We start from the raw sequence: 16,579 nt of genomic DNA, 5'->3' as shown, positions 1-16,579 counted from the left end.
GGTTCGCTCTAAACGGTTTTGTGGTTGGGTTCGGTTTAAGTTTTAAAATTTTGAAACGGTTTCGGTTTTAGAGGGTTCGAGTTTGACAATCTTGAACCGAACCAAACCGAACCGATTGCTAGTGCTGGGTGTCGGCCGAACCGAACCGGTTGCCTTGCCGACTGCTAGTGCTGGGGTGTCGGCCGTACGCCACGCGCCATGCTTCAAGAGCATATGCATGGAACATGATGAAGTTATTATTATTATTATTAGGGAAAAGTACGAGGATACCCTTGGAAGTTCGTGTATTTATCAGAATGCCTTTGGAAGTTCCAAATATACAAAACTACCCTTATGTCCAAAACATTACACTTTATAAAGCAATTATACACTAAAATCTACAAGCCCTATTTACCAAAGATTGAAGAAATGGACTAGAACTAGCTAGCCCTAAGATGGAAGAGATGGACCCGAAGTAGCCCTATTTACCAAAGATTTGAGTGTATAAATTACTTTATAAAGTGTAATTTTTTGGACATAGGGGTAGTTTGGTAAATTTGGAACTTTCAAGGAGGGGCATTCTGGTAAATAGACGATGAGAGAGAGAGAGTGTGTAGAGAAGAAGAGAAGAGAGAAAGAAAAACCATTGAAAAACCTTTTAACAAACTCCATCAAGAAAGCTCTTCCATGAAATCCTTCCTTTTCTTGCCCCAACAGAAGCCATTATCAAGCAGAGAGCAGAACAGAGCATACACAGAGAAACAGAACAGCGAGTAGAGAAACAGAGGAGACTGCCCATCTCCTTCTCTTTCTTCATCCGATGGACGTCTCGTCACAGAGAAGGAGGAGAAACAGAATGACTGGGTTTGCACGCAGAAACAGAGCATATTTCAACCAAGGGAATGGTTTCCAACACTCTCTTCAGAAAGGCGCTTTCTTTTCTTCTTATGATTTCCACAGTGATGAAAACGAAGGGTTTGATAAGGATGATAACGGCAAGGATAATCATCTCTTAGTCTATGGTAATCCTCTGTGGTCTGAAGATCACGTTCCTTCTCTCAATAAAGAAGGCATACCAGTAATGGTTGAACATGATGATAAAAATGAGGCCTTTGGTGGCCAAAAGGTTTTACCATCAACACAGAACGGTTATTTAAGTTATTCCATAGATTCATCTGATGGTGAAGATAAAGAAGCATGCCATGCAAATGAAACTTTTTGGAACTCTCAGTTCGATAAGGATGGTGATGATTATGATTTAGAGGGAAATTCATCAGCTTCTCATAGTGGTAGCATCTATGACATGGATTCATCGATCGAATCAACGAAGGATTTTGTTGATCAAGAGATGATGCCAGGGAAAGACAATATGAAAACATTCGATCCCGAGAGATGCTCAGATTCATCAACCTCGGTCACAGATTTTCACGAAAAAGGAATGATGCTAGAGAAACACAACATAAAAGCAACTTATCCTGATAGATGCTCAGATCCATTGATTGATTCAAAGGATTTTCTTTACCAAGGAGTGATGCTAGAGAAACACAATATGAAATCAATTAATCATGATAAATACTTGTATTCATCATTAAACGGTTTAGCTCCTGAAGAGAAGGTGCTTGAGAATCATGACCCAAGAGCGATCAATCCTGACCACCAAAGGTAGAAAGAACTCAATCCCCTAAACTTTGGGAAAAAGAAGTATGTGTACATTGCCTAAGTATAGAAGGCGTCTTATTCATGACAGGAATGTTGGAGAATCTGAAATACACAATGATTCTTGGTCCGAAAAAACTCGTAGAATTCTTTGCAAAGAGAATGATGACCTTGATCAAAATCAAGAAAAGTCTGAACAGGAAAGTGAAAGAGGATGGGAACAACCTATCGGTATGCTCTTGTGCTACATTTCTATGTGCACTTTTTTCTTTCTACGATCAATTCTAGATATATAAAATTTGGACGTGAACATGATTATTCTATGCAGAATAAGCATGTTGAGCTCCTTACCAATAATGCTGATATAGTATAAAAAATGTAGCTGCAGGGAACTGCAATAAGCTTCAGCAGCTTTGTGATCGTAGAGTTGTTGATGGAAAAAATGAAGTAACAACCAGTAGAAGTAGCATGCTTTGGAACAGCTTTGAAGGCTATAAGAGGGATTTGAGTACCTTATCTGAACAGGATGAGGATTTTCTATATAGAAATTCCAATATGCTAGCAGCATTTGAAATTGAAGGTGGGTAATTTTTTGTGCCTAGATATATGTATTTGCGCCGAACTTCAAATTGTAGTGTTTACCTCAGTATCACCCTTGAATTAGTCTTTGGCACATGGAAAGACCATCATATGGATCTCCTAAAATCCAATTGTTTAACCTTTGACTACGAATTCTAAGTGAAAATGTTGGTTTGTTACAGAGCATTGCAACCTAAGCAAGAAAGTTAAAGAAACATTCAATGGACATGGAATAAAAGAATTATATGAGGATCAATGTGAAGATCCTTTGCATGACACAGTGATTAGGCAAAATGAAACATCTAAAATTGCAAACTCTGTAAGGCACCCATGGCAAGAAAATTATATGGAAGCCATAGACCATAGAAATATCAAAAGAATTAGCGAGTTCGATGATACAACTCCTTGGATAACCAGCAATTCAGAGGTGGCTACAAGATTAAAGTTTTATATTCACAACTTTTTATTGCATTAAAAATTGATGCTCTGTTTTCACAAAGTGTGTTCAATGCATCAATGTGTCAATATAGGGTCTTCCTTTTCTGAACTCCAAAAGCAAATAGTAATCTAACACGAAATATATTGTCGTAATGGGTGGTTATGACAAGTGTAAAATGCCATCTTAACAAGGGGGTTATGAAACAAATCATTGCCTCTGTTAATGTTAAAAACATAAGTTCTGTCTTTTTATATAGTGATTATGACTGTATAATGAGAACCATGTGGAAGCTTTCACTTACAAGAAACAAATTTTCATGATATGTGGATGTTGTGTTCCTTTTCGTACTAGGCAAATTCTATTTTATTCTACTTGTTTATAGTGTCTGTTTAACACATAGCAAATTCTTAATTTTCAAAATTGTATTCCTTTGCTTACATAGGTTATGGATCCTGAACAACAATATGGTGCAACATTAAAGAGCCTACACTCCCTTCATATCAACAACAAAATGCCAAGAAACCACTTGAATAGAGCTGGACAAGAAAATCCTACATCTGAGAATAGCTCAGTTTCACTTCATACAATAGATAATGATGATTTGCAAACTAGGGAACAAGAATGTAATGTTACAGAAAATGGAAGAAAAGAACCAAAGATAACCACAGTTCCAAAAGCTTTCGAGGAAGAAGTTCATAGGTTACAAATGGAAAACGAAAGGTTAGAAAAGCTTTTGAAGGTATTTTCGTTTTTCCTTATAATTTTCTTTAGATTGACAGGATGAATATTTTTAGGTTCTTTTAGAATGATATTCTTATTTAGATTAAATATAATTAGTTTTTACATCAACTATATTCTAGAAGTTTTAGAAATCAGTAGTGGTTATGAAACAATGAACTATAACCATGTTGAATGTGAAATTAGTCGCGATGTTTTCTTTTTCAACTGTTGATAGGAGAAAGAACATGAAACAGCAGATTTCTCAAAAGAACGAGCTTTATGGGAGCAGAAAAAACTATCTGAAATGAGCATATTCAATGCATTCAAAGAGGAAGAGGTAAAATATTGGCATAAAAAATGCTTCTAAATTCTGATATGTCGATTTCTATGGTATTTTTGGTATTCATGCTAGCAACTGTAAAGAGCAATTTATTACCATAAGAATACGGTTTTAGAAGAGAATTGCACGTGTATTTCTAACATTTAGTTTCTGTCCCTCTAATTTGTCATTAAAGACTCAACGTTTGAGGAAGGAGAGGGTAAGATTAGAGAAACAGACAAAGTTGTTAGCACAACTTCCCACCAAAAAGGAACGGAATGAAATTGAAGAGCTCCAAAAGAAAATTGCCAACATCACTTCAGATTGCGCTAAGAAAGAATCACTGCAAAACTTGACTGTAAGAATGTACCCTACATTCTAAAGTAGATAATCTAAGATGCCATTGACAGTGATGTCTTTCATGTATAAGTAAACCTATTTAATTATGAGTGAAATGTAATCAAAATTTAAGGTGATGTTTGTTGAGTAGGTTTTGTTATCTTGTAAGATGATCTCCATAATATTTAGATATTTTGATCCTATTATGTCTTGCCATGTAGCTGTAAATTCCTATTTTAAGTGTGTACAATTTGTTTTCAAAAAATAGAATGCCATATGCACACTAAAGAGAAGATAGAATACAGAGTATATATTTGTCTTCTTGGCAATAGTGTCACGATAATTCATAATAAGTTTCTGTCAGAGTTCTTGTGTATTGTTTGTTTATGTTAATCTTCAAAATGTTGTGACAGATTAATAGACTTCGAAGAACAATCACTGCTCTCACAGAGCAGATCCAATCATTGCAAGATGAGGTTTGTTATCTTTAGAGCATGGCAGTGTAATACATTTGTCATTGATTTTCACTGAGGAAACTTAACAAAGCTGGTGAGAGTTTTAGGTTAAAAGGTACGAGAGGTTTTTGCAAGCAGAGTGGGGGGCAGATAGCAGAAAAATGATCAACAACCAAAGCATAAGCATGGCAGATAAATTCCAAAGTACTCCAACAACCCTGGAGCAAGGTGATGTCGAAGTAGCTCGGAAACTCCAGGTATAGTTTGTGCATGTATTTTTAATGCGGGATCTGATTCGTCAATTTAGTGTAGTTAAAACCATAATTTAGGGTTTTGATTCGTCATAGAGGATATGAAGATTTACTTATCTTGATATTGCTTCCTGAGTGATGGATAAAGTCTTTATATTGCTTCTTGAAACACAATGACTGTCTAGTAGTTTGCATGATTTGCATGATTTGTGACATCTAATTCTCTTTGTTGAACAGATTGGGAGCAGAGTATCTACCACAATGTACTGGACTAGATCACAACAATAGTGGTTCTTTAATACTCAGAAAAACTGTTTCTAGAAGGGACACATTTAAGAAGAATCTTTCTTGATCATGCTTCAATCCACACAAAACTACAATGATAAAGTTCTGACAATGGAGTAAATCGATGCTGAGACGTTAGTGTAATGTGTGTTCGTTCAAAAAGCTTAATTGGGGAAACCTTAGATTTGGACATGGTACAAAGTTCTTTTCAAAGTCAATCGCCTTCTGATCGATCATGAATGAGAACCACCTGCTCAGAGCCAACTAAAGTGAGTTCATCTTGGAAATCAAAGCGGTTATAAAAATTCATAAAGTATATTGCTTTGTTTAGAAAACAATTGATTATAGTATTTCTTGTGGGAAAATATCTACTTTCGGCAGTCGATGCATGTTAGTAGTAGCTCTCATGTTATTAACAATGCAATGCCTACATCTAATGTGAGAGATATAAAAAAGCTTGGAAAAGATGGTTTGTCTCATCAGGTGATAGAAATCTACATTGTGATGATGTATGAAATCCTTCTAATGTTCTCATAAAATAGTATCTAAGGTGACATTAATTAGTGTCATGTATACACCTTGTCATTTTTGGTACAATTGCATTGAACCATCATGTGTATCACCAACTTATCATCGATGCAACTTGTCTCTCTAAATGTCACAGATTCTTTGCATACATAGGTAGTCAACTTTGGTTCAATTCTCGGTTGTCTTCACAAGTTTGGCCACCATATGGTGATGCAATTTTATTGCTTGTGTAGAAAAGACTTCCATCTCCTCCTCTCTATTAAGTTATTAGGTAGCAAAGTTGGTTTTGTGTGATTTGGATATTGGTCTCATGTTCATCACTTGCTTGTGTAAAAAATACTTCTATCTCCTCCCTTATGAAGTTATTGATGGAGATGGGTCATCTTGAGTAGATGATTACAACCATAGATTGACACATGCATGATATTCATGATATTCTTCATGCGCAATATTCTTAATATTCGAGAATACGAAATGGTCGCAAGAATATTAAAAAACCATTCGTTTTGCAAAATAAATATTAAATATTTATTTATTTATTTAAATAAATTTATTTCACCAAAAAAAGAACAATTATTCATTAATAGATTATAGTGTCAAGAGAGTTTATAAAACTTATTTTAATTAATCAATTAATTAATTACTTTTTAAAAAGCGAATATTTTTATATTTATTATACAAATATGATTAGTATGAACTTTGAAGGTATGTTTAGTTTGAAGTACTATTTTTAATGTCAAAGTAAAAATATCTATAAGTTTTGAGGGAATAAAAAGTAAGAAATTAATGAGGCTTTATTTTATTTTCGTTATTTCTTAAAAATAAAACGAATACTTATAACTTATAACTTATACATTTATTATAAAAATTTAGTATTGTCAAATCCCCAAGTCTCTCTTTTATTATCCCTATTTATTGTCAAGTTCCTTTTTTTTTATCCTAGAAAATTAAAAAAGACAGATCTTTTTTTTTTTTTGAGTTCAACGAATACGTGACCACCCATTCGTATTCGTATTCGAATGGGAAACCCGACGAATGTGAATATGTCAATCTATGATTACAACCATAGACTGTAATATTCGTGTTCATGCAAACATTTAAACGTTTGGAAATGAACATGTTTGGAAAGGGGAAAATACGTTCCTTTTTTTTTCTTTGTTTGCATTCATTGTTATTACAAGTTTAGCTCGCCCTAGTGGTAAGGAGTCATGCTGTTGCTGTCTATGTCTTGGGTTTGATTCCCAATTTTCTCATCTCTCTCTCTCTCATAAGTACCATGCCATAGCAAAATTTTATGTTAGTGTTATAATAGTTTTCTTCTTTTTTCTTTTTTTGTATTATTAGAACTAAGCACAACCTAGTGGTAAGTTGTGCTATTATTACTTGTGTCTTGGGCTCAATTCCTAACTTTCTCATATCCTCTTGTTAGTGTCATGTTCCTTTTTCTTCTTTTTCTATCTTTTTTGGTTATTAGAAATTAGCTCACCCTAGTGGTAAGTTGTTATGCTACTATTGCCTATGTCATGACAAAATTTTATGTTAGTGTCATGTTCCTCTTTTTATTTTTTATTTTTCTTTCTTATTAGAAATTAGGTCACCCTAGTGGTAAGTTGTTATGCTACTACTGCCTATGTCATGTTTTCTTCATATTCTCGAATATATGTTTTATGAGTTTTTGATCGTTTCATTTTTCTTTTCTTTCTTTATTTCTTTGTTATTAGAAATTAGGTCACCCTAGTGGTAAGTTGTTATGCTAGTACTACTTATGTCATGTTTTCTTCATATTCTCGAATATACATTTTATGAGTTTTTGAACGTTTGATTATAATTTTTAATGACATATTTTGATTCAATCTTTATAGTTCATACTCATTTTTTTGTAAAGTTCTAAAGTGAGGATGATAGAGATGTCTTGATTCTTAAGAAGCATCCCAAAACTATGCATGTGATACAATGCAAATATTGCAACCATACTTATATTGGTGGTTCACAATGGATTAGAGTCCACTTATTGGGATTGAGAGTGAATCAATATATAATATAGACCATAGTCAATCCAATCCAACTTTGAGATGATTTACCATGCACGTTTGATTGAATCATTCTCGAATGGGAATGCACGTATGATACGTATGGTTCATTCTATGATTACAACACAACACTATGGTAATGGACAAGTTAATGAAAGAGAGCAAAGAATAGAGATGTACCAGACAACTTGCAACAGTGAAAAGAGTGAGAGAGGGAAAATTAAGAGGCACAAAGTACAAACTATTTTATTCAAGAATCAACGAAATAACATCATCATCATCATCCAAACTAGTTATAGAGTTGGTTATATACTAATCGAACTAGGGCAACTATTTTTTATGCTATTTATTGAAATAACCTTATTTTGTTTGTTCAATAGGGTAATGTGAATATGTCCATTATATTACCATATTTGACACTCCCCCGTAATGGGCATATTACAAAAGAATCTGTAAGAATAAAAGAAACAAGACATAGATATAACAAGACGATTACATACTACGATTTCTGTCGTAGTTGGGCAGAAAGTTGTTGTACTCCCATCTGCTCCTGAATTGCTCGAGCCGAAATCATCTTTAGTTGTCAAATCGACCGAAACCGGTCGGTTGAAATACAGTTCATCATCCCATCTGCAACATTGTCACTGTAGAAACCTTCTCCAAGCTGAGTTTTCCTTTGGTCATGCAATCCCGAACAAAATGATATCGAACTTCGATATGCTTCAAGGCATTATGAAGATGACCGAAGCCGAATTCAGGTTGACTTGCCCAAATGTGCAGGCTAATTGACCGAACCGTAACGCTTCTTTAGCAGCTTTGGACGCATCTACATATTCAGCTTCAATCGTCGAGGTAGCCGTACCCTCCTGAAGATTCGACCTCCATGAGATGGTTACATGCTGAATCAGAAAGAGGTAACTTGATGTCGACTTTCGGCTGTTCAGACAGTCGACAAAGTTCAAGTTGGTGTAGTCAACTAAGCCCAAAGGTTCGTTTGGTCTGAAGTGGATGCCAAAGTCTTCTATGTCAATGAGGTATCTGAAGATATGCTTTACTGTGTTCAAGTGTTGTTGACTGAGAAAGTGCATGAATATGCTTACGACTCCTACCACATGCACTATGTCTGGTTGTGTCATGACCATAACATACATTAAAGAGCCAACATCCGATGTGTATGATACCAACTTCATGTGATCCCCCTTCGAACCGGATGTTGGGCACTCTCTCTGAGACAACTGAAGGTTGGTAGGTAGCGGGGTCAAAGCAGATCAAGCTGATTGCATGTTGAATCGCAAAAAAATCATCGGATGTAGTTCGTTTGAGATAGAAACAATTGTTTCTTAGCGTGATGCCTTGTGATCTTCATCTTGAGAATGTGACACGCAGGACCCAAGTCCTTCATAACGAATTTCAATCGCAAATGCCGAATGCGTTCGACAAGCTCTTCAATATTTCGGTCGGAGAGCAACATAACGTCCACATAGAGGATAATGAAGATGGGTGATCTATGTCGTGCATCTTTCGAGTATAGGCAATTTTCATCATCACTCGGAGAAAATCTGATAGATTGTATGAAGTCGTAGAATTTTTGATACCATTCCCTCGGTGCTTGCTAGAGGCCGTAAAGACTTTTCTTATCACCATGGAACACCATTTTTAGTTGAAGAAGCTCTAAGTCCCCAATAGTGACTATTTCGACTAAGAATCGAAGGGTTTTCGTTTTCACTATGGGTGGAAAAAAATCATCAAAGTCGACCCCATATTCTTGCCGAAAACCCCTTGCAACTAGCCTGGCCTTATTCTTGGGACTTGCCAAATCGGTTGTCTCCTTGAGTCGAAAGAACCATTTGCACGAAAGTGCACGCCGATTTTTCGGCAATGCTACTAGGTCCCGTGTTTGATGCTCTCCGATAGGATGAATTCTTCTTTTATTCTATTGCTAATCTGGCACATGCCGAAGCTTCTTCAAATGACATCGGCTCACCTGAATCTGTAAAGAAGAGGCTAGGAGAGTACTTTTTTGGTGGCTGCCATAGTCTCTCAAATCTACGTGATAAGACTTGCCTAGCCGGTTCTGATACGATCGTACTCTATACGTCCGTATTTCAGGTGTTCGGATGGGCTGGAGCCGAATTGGTCGAATTTGGCTAGGCCAAAGTTTCGGCCCTCCCCATAGTATTGGTCTCAACTGAATCGGGAAATGGTGATTCCGTTACTCGTGAAACCGACCTCATGTGTTGTGCTTGACCATCTAGAAGAGTTGGCACATCCGAAAAAGTGACTCTTCTTGGTTCAATTGGACTTTCGACTGCCTTGTGCATTTCCGACTCATTGGACACTACGTCTGAGCTTCAAACAACATGGAGACTCTTGGGATCCCAAAGCTGATAGTTGAAATTGCTGTCAGCTTCATAGATTCCAAGAAAAATGCATTTCCGCGACCTTCGCTCAAGTTTTCGGCATTCATCCTGTGGCACAAGCGCGTACGCCTCATAGTCAAATATTGTTGAGAGACAAGCTCAACATGAGCCGAACCGGCTAAAGTCCGGTAGGCCGGATAAGCTGAAGAAGCCGACCGTCGAGTCGGTTGAGGAGGATCAGCCGAAGAATCCGAAAACCAGATCGACTGGGAGCCGACAAGTTGTTAGAGGCCTACATTCCTATTTTAGTAAATAGGAATATTATAAGCATTTAGTGTCAGAGCTCACGTGTGAGCATTGAAGTACTTGTATTGTCAGTCCTTTCGAAGACTTGTATAAAAGGTGTTCAGTGAGCATTGTTGGAACCAATCGTTAGTAGTGGAACAAATGAACACTCTTAGTCGAAGATCTTTTTAACACTCAAAGCTATAACAGAGAGGAATAATAGATTGAAGAAGACAAAGACAACTTAGACAAGAGACAAGATCAAGCAATGAAAAGCAATAGTGAGAGGAGAAAGGGTTAGGCACAACAATATGTAACTGTATTATTCTCAAAGTTACAACAACACAATATATGAAATGAACAACAACCACTTGAAAACTAGGTTACAAGCGTCAATTTAAATACCAACTACCCTTTCCACTATTTACATAAATAGCCTAAAACCTAGTATGGCCAAATGGGATAGTGTGAATATGTCCATTATTTCCCGTATTCGACAATCCCCCATAATGGGCGTATACAACAAAAATCTGTAATCATGAGAATAAATAGAAAATACAAATTTATACAAAGGGTTCTCGAACAAGTCAACTTTTGTCCGAATCGGCAACATCCGGAAACAAAAAGCCGGGTCGACCGAGGCTGGAAGAGCTAAAGTCGAATCAACTAGTCCAAAAGGGAATCCCAATTAGAGATTCTGAAGTTGAGTCGACTATGCGGATTTGTTGATCGTTTGAAACCATCTTGAATGTTCGACTCAACCAGAATGGTTCTTTGTTACACCCATCTGGTGCTGAAGGGATCAGAATCGATCTTTCAGAAGACACTTGATCATCCCATCTGCCACATTGTCGACTGTAGATATCTTCTTGAGGCTGATTTTCCTTGGAATGACGTAGTCCCAAACGAAGTGATATCTCACGTCTATATGCTTCGAGGTGTTATGCTGAACCGGAATTTTCGACAAAGACAATTGGAGCCGAGTTGGAGTCGACTTGTTGAAACGTGTGCGGCAGCTGACCGAGCCATTAAGGCCTCTTTCGCCGCATCAGATGCTGTCATAAAGATTGTAGTTGTGTGTCACAACCGTTGGGGTTCTGTAACTCAAGGATAATCATGCGAATGGTGTCATGACAAGATAGATGTGATGTTGTGATGAAAATAATTTTATTTGTAGAAAACCAGTTACAATATTTGTTTGCCAAATGTTATTTTGCAAGACTCAAACTTAGCTCCTCTCTTAGAAATAAGGTTTATCAAATAAACCACTTAAACTCTTTTTTTTCTCTATTATTTTAACTTTGTCTTTATATATAGTATGCTTATCTTACAAAACTTGTTTAGCAAATGGAAGTGATTTTGGTAGGATTTAAACTCACAACCTTTATTTCCGATAAGGTTTTGAGATAAACTACTTCAACTTCTTCATTTTCTTGATTTCGTGACCTCTGCATCCCCACCCTCGTGAACTTCTTCACTGGCTTTCTCTTCTTCCCCCCTTCTCAACCACCATGGAAGTGGCTTTTATAGGGGGTAAACTGCCCAACCACCCTCCTTGAGGCCATTGACAAACCGCCTCATGCATGGACACTATTATTATTATTATTATTATTTCTTTTAATTTTTATTTATTTATAAATTCTATTTTATATTTTTTACAATCCAGAAATTACAAAATTGCCCTCATTTAATTTCGAACTCCCCTTTTTTATATAATTACATTTGTGTCCTGAGTGATCTTGAAGGTAACATTGATCCTTCTAGAGGTTGTATCTTGGGCTTCCAAACTCCAATTCATGAATATAAAAATCCTACATGCTCCTCGTCTCAAGCTCCAAATGGAAAATGTACTTCGAAATATTTTTAACATTGTTTCAATATCGTGAATCCTCAACTTCACGACACCCACCCCCTCTAAACTTGGACACCTGTGGGCGAGTTCACATTACTTCATTTTGATCCTCTTCAAAATCCTCATGTTCTCCCTTGGGGCTTCATGGCCCTTTTTTGTAAGGGCCTATCTTGCAAATCTTGTACGAAATCTCCACATCTCGTTGTGGATGATCCCATAGATGCTCCTTATTCCTTTCTTGATTTGGTTGAACAGAAGGAACATTACCGACCTCTTCCCATCTTGACTCCGAATCTTGCCAAATGCTGCTCCATTATCAATCACTTTAGTCTCCATCCATATTGATGTGATGTACGACTACCCCAGGATTACCAGATAAAATGACTTCTCTTGGACGAAGAAGTTTTGATCTACTAACATATTCCCAATCGTAGCTTTAATATTGGGGCATGCACCACATAAATCCTTCATGACCTTCATTGCTACTCTAACCTTCCAGCCATGGTTCCTCTCTATTGGCAATATGCCGTGATTGTAGAAATCAAATGATATGATGTTGATCTCGGAGCCATGGTTGATGCGCACCACACACGGTTCCATCTGATCTCCAATTCTGATTGGAAACTCGGTTGTTGCTCGAGCCCAGTGCACGCGGGTGTAATGGCTTCTTTCCACTTCACGACTACACTACATGTTGGCACTCCGTACCCTAGCTAACAATGCAGTGTCCATATCTTCATCTTCCTCCCATATCATGACGGTATTTACTGCACATGTTTCTTCAATCACTTGTCTTTTTCTTCGAATCACGTCGATAATCACTTCGTGGAACTCCTTCTCGATCCCTAATACTTCGCGAAGTGTTTACTCGACTTCGTTGTCAAGAATCCTAGATTCTAGAGCACCTGGTTTAGGTCGGTGGGTGTTTCGATATCGGAAGCAAGTTTGAATGACGGGGCGACCTTCTTCTTACCTTTGTCTTCTTTCATCGCCCCACAGTAGCTCTATCCATTTCTTCTTTCTTTTGCTCACGGATCTCGGTTTTTCTTGAAGGACTCGCTTCTTCCGTTCTTCTTCTCTTTTCTTCAACAATCACCTCATGGGCATTCATCCTTGCTATCTTGGCGATCATTGAAATATACTAGGTCATTCCACCTAGTATTATTCATCTCGTCGCCGACCTCTCGTAAGTCCGGTGGTTGGACTCTTTGTCATTACTGGACTTTATCACCTTTCCCCAAAATCTTGATCCAATCTTGAGATCATCAACCTTCAACCTGAAGGTAGTCGAAAAGTACATCGCTTGAACATTCTTCGACTCTTTGTCCTTCATCAATTTCTTCATCCCACCTTTGCCGAAGTTAGATTTTAGGGGTTATTAGGTCTCCGATGAGTGGATCCTCTCATTTTGATAGAAGATAAAGTTTCTTTCTAACACTTCCTTTTGAGGTGCTCCGTGCTATTGCACCATATGCATCGACAAACTAATTCACCTTTTTCTTCCCCATTGGGCTTTTATCTGATACCTGAGCTTTCTCCCTTCTCAAGCTTTGTGAACTTGAGTTGTAAATCCTTCATTCCCTTTATGAGCTCATCAGTCGTGGACTCGGGCTCCTTTTCTTTGCCAACATTAGTTGGGGTTCATGATTCTTGTTATAGATGTTCTTTGGCTATTGTCTTCATCGGAGCTACAAAGTGACTACGTACCTTCAATGTAAGATCGGAATAGCCTCTAACTAAAATATTCACAAATCCCTGTACCCGTGAAACTGCCTCGAGTTGTAATGAGTTGCACACTAAATTCAACGGTGGTGTGCATGGTCCTTACTCCCATTGTCAAATAAAAACATGTGGTCCACTCCCAATAAATACCTTAGTTAAAAGCACATGGAGCCGGCCTAGCTAAGATGGTAGAGCGCAAGGCTCTTAACCTTGTGATCATGGGTTCGAGCCCCATGGTCGGTGATCATTGGTCTCGTAGTAAAATGATATTGTTTCTATTAGTGAACAATATCTGCACGAAAGTCCTTGACGGAAAGCCTCAGATCCAATGGTTGTCCCCGAGGCTTAACAATTAATATTGTGGCTAGAAAAAAATTGTGAGTCAAGTCTAGATGACTCCAAGTGTGTCATCCCAGTGAGAGAAGTCACCTTACTGTCGACAAAAGATCGCAATTGTTCTGGGGTTGAGTTAAGTAAAGAGCGCTTGAATCCGGGATAGGTTTACGGTAGAGGAAAAGGTGCTAAGGCTTCTAGTGATGGGCTCGAGCCCTATGGTCAACAACCATTTGTGTTTGAGTATAATTTTTGTATCAATCAACGAAAGATACATGAATGTGATTGACCAAAACATCGAGCTCACACGGTCGTACAGAAGCCACTTAATATTCTTTTTATAGCAAAATTATCAGTTACCTTTAGATGAATAGAAGTGCTTCATCGTAGCTACAAAGAGGCGGCGTACCTTCGATGGAAGATCGGCATAGCCACTGACTAAAATATTCAGAAATCCCTATACTCTTCAAAATGCTTTGAGTTGTAATGAATTGCACACTAACTTCAAATGGCGGTGTGTAGGACCGTTACTCCTATTGTCAAAAGTAAAATGTTTGGTCCCAATAAATACACTTGAGTGAAATGCACATGGAACCAACCTAGCTCAGATGGTAGGGCGCAAGGCTTTTAACCTTGTGGTCATCAGTTTGAGCCCCATGGTCAGCGATTATTGGTCTTGTAGTAAAATGTTTCTATTAAAGGGAACAATATTTGCATGATGGTCCTGTAGTAAAATCTTTCTATTATTGAACAATATTTGCACGAAAGTCCTTGACGGAAAGCCTAAGATCACATGGTTGTCCACGAGGGTGTTAATATTCTTGTTAGAAAAAAATGATGAGTCAAATCTAGATGACTCGAAGTGCGTCATCATAGTGAGAGAAGGTGCCTTAGCATTGACCGAAGATCGCAATTGTTTTGGGGTTGAGTTAAGTAAAGAACGCGTGGAGCCGGGTTAGGTTTACGGTAGGGGAAAAGGTACTAAGCCTTTTGGTCATAGACTCGAGCCATATGGTGAGCAACCATTTGTGTTTGAGTATAATTTTTTAATCAATCAATGAAAGATACATGAATGTGCTTGACCAAAAACTCGAGCTCATCTCGTCGTATAGAAGTCTCCTAATATTCTTTTAATAGCAAAATTATCAGTTACCTTTAGATGACTCTAACTAAAATATTCACAAATCCCTATACTCATGAAAATGCTTCGAGTTGTAATGAGTCGCACAATAAATTCAACGGTGGTGTGGAGGGCTCTTACTCTTATTGTCAAAGTAAATCCACTCCCAATAAATACACTTAGTGAAAAGCACATGCAACCGGCCTAGCTCAGATGGTAGAGCCCAAGGCTCTTAACCTTGTCGTCAAGGGTTCGAGCCCCATGGTCGGAGATCATTGGTGTCGTAGTAAAATGTCTCTATTAGCGAACAATACCTACAGGAATGTCCTTGACGGAAAGCCGTAGATCATATGGTTGTCGGCGAGGGTGTTAATAATATTCTTGTTAGAACAAAATGATGAGTCAAGTCTAGATGACTCGAAGTGCGTCATCACAGTGAGAGAAGGCACCTTAGCATCGACCGAAGATTGCAATTGTTCTGGGGTTGAGTTAAGTAAAGAGTGCATGGAGCCGAGATAGGTTTAGATGAGAAGTTAGCTTTGGATGACTCGAAGAGATTCATCCGAGCTATGAAGCGGTGTCGTACCTTCGAATAGCCTTTAGCTAAAATATTCACAAATCCCTATATTCGTTAAAATGCTTTGAGTTGTAATGAGTCACGCACTAAAATTAACGGTGGTTGTTTTCCATGGGCCAGAATAGTAACATACGAATCACAATAGGAATTAGGTAGCAGTACGTAAACAACCGAAAGCAATCAGAAGGAGCCAAAAAAAACACAACCGAAAACGTGGAAGGAGAAGGAGTGTGACGAGGAGCCTCTATATAAGGAGTAGGAGATAGAAGGAAGAAAGAGAGACCTATAGGAGAGAAGTCTGAGGGTACTAGTACGTAATTAATCCTACTAAAGTGTATCTGATACATTTCGGTAGATAGCCGTGTAACTGTAATCAGTACTCATTTCCGTAATCTAAACAATGTTGGGTCTATTTTGTGTCATTGTTCGCTTTCAATAATTGTTAAGTAATCTATCTCTCCCTATCGTGTATGCATAACCCGAGGTATCCTCTTACATAATCTGTAGGGTGTCATCCCGTTGTCGTGAAGATTTTCGTCCACAAGCGGAAACCCGAGCAACGAGAGCCAAAGAGCAATGTGCAACGTTGCACACGTACATAATGTATTTGTAATAGTAATAAAGGTATAAAGGTGATGTGGTTGTACGCACATCCACGCGAGAGAGAGAGAGAGAGAGAGATAGAGAGAGAGAGAGAGAGAGAGAGAGAGAGAGAGAGAGAGAGAGGTACTATGCGGTACATAGGTACCT

General features: G+C 37.8%; 1 protein-coding gene and 1 non-coding gene across 3 annotated transcripts; both read left to right on the top strand.

Moving 5' to 3' along the window:
• Positions 1-747: 747 nt before the first annotated feature.
• Positions 748-5,530, top strand: LOC147854416 (uncharacterized). Of its 2 annotated transcripts, none has more exons than XM_087331754.1 (10): positions 748-1,641; positions 1,727-1,866; positions 2,024-2,215; positions 2,397-2,641; positions 3,096-3,392; positions 3,609-3,710; positions 3,889-4,050; positions 4,445-4,507; positions 4,594-4,743; positions 4,975-5,530. In XM_087331754.1, exons 1-10 carry the CDS (start codon positions 800-802, stop codon positions 5,023-5,025), a joined length of 2,244 nt encoding a protein of 747 aa, XP_087187880.1. In that variant the 5' UTR covers positions 748-799; the 3' UTR covers positions 5,026-5,530. The 2 variants fall into 2 exon arrangements, with proteins under 2 accessions (XP_087187880.1, XP_087187879.1); XM_087331753.1 differs by having other exon boundaries at positions 2,018-2,215.
• Positions 5,531-13,969: 8,439 nt separating this feature from the next.
• Positions 13,970-14,042, top strand: TRNAK-CUU (transfer RNA lysine (anticodon CUU)). The gene has a single exon. It is a non-coding gene; the product is annotated as a tRNA-Lys (tRNA).
• Positions 14,043-16,579: the final 2,537 nt, after the last annotated feature.

This window comes from Azolla caroliniana, unplaced genomic scaffold (assembly GCF_043228905.1).
Source record: "Azolla caroliniana isolate FFs.n. ecotype wild unplaced genomic scaffold, voAzoCaro1.0.p SCAF_15, whole genome shotgun sequence".
NCBI lineage: Eukaryota > Viridiplantae > Streptophyta > Polypodiopsida > Salviniales > Salviniaceae > Azolla > Azolla caroliniana.
The sequence above is the reverse complement of the archived record's forward strand: the minus strand, read 5'-3'. Positions and strand labels throughout refer to the sequence as shown.

Coding starts and splice junctions, on each gene's coding strand:
- LOC147854416 (XM_087331753.1), top strand. CDS start 800: ATGGACGTCTCGTCACAGAGAAGGAGGAGAAACAGAATGACTGGGTTT. Junction 2,642..3,095: donor GGATAACCAGCAATTCAGAG/GTGGCTACAAGA, acceptor TTGCTTACATAG/GTTATGGATCCTGAACAACA. Junction 4,051..4,444: donor AATCACTGCAAAACTTGACT/GTAAGAATGTAC, acceptor ATGTTGTGACAG/ATTAATAGACTTCGAAGAAC.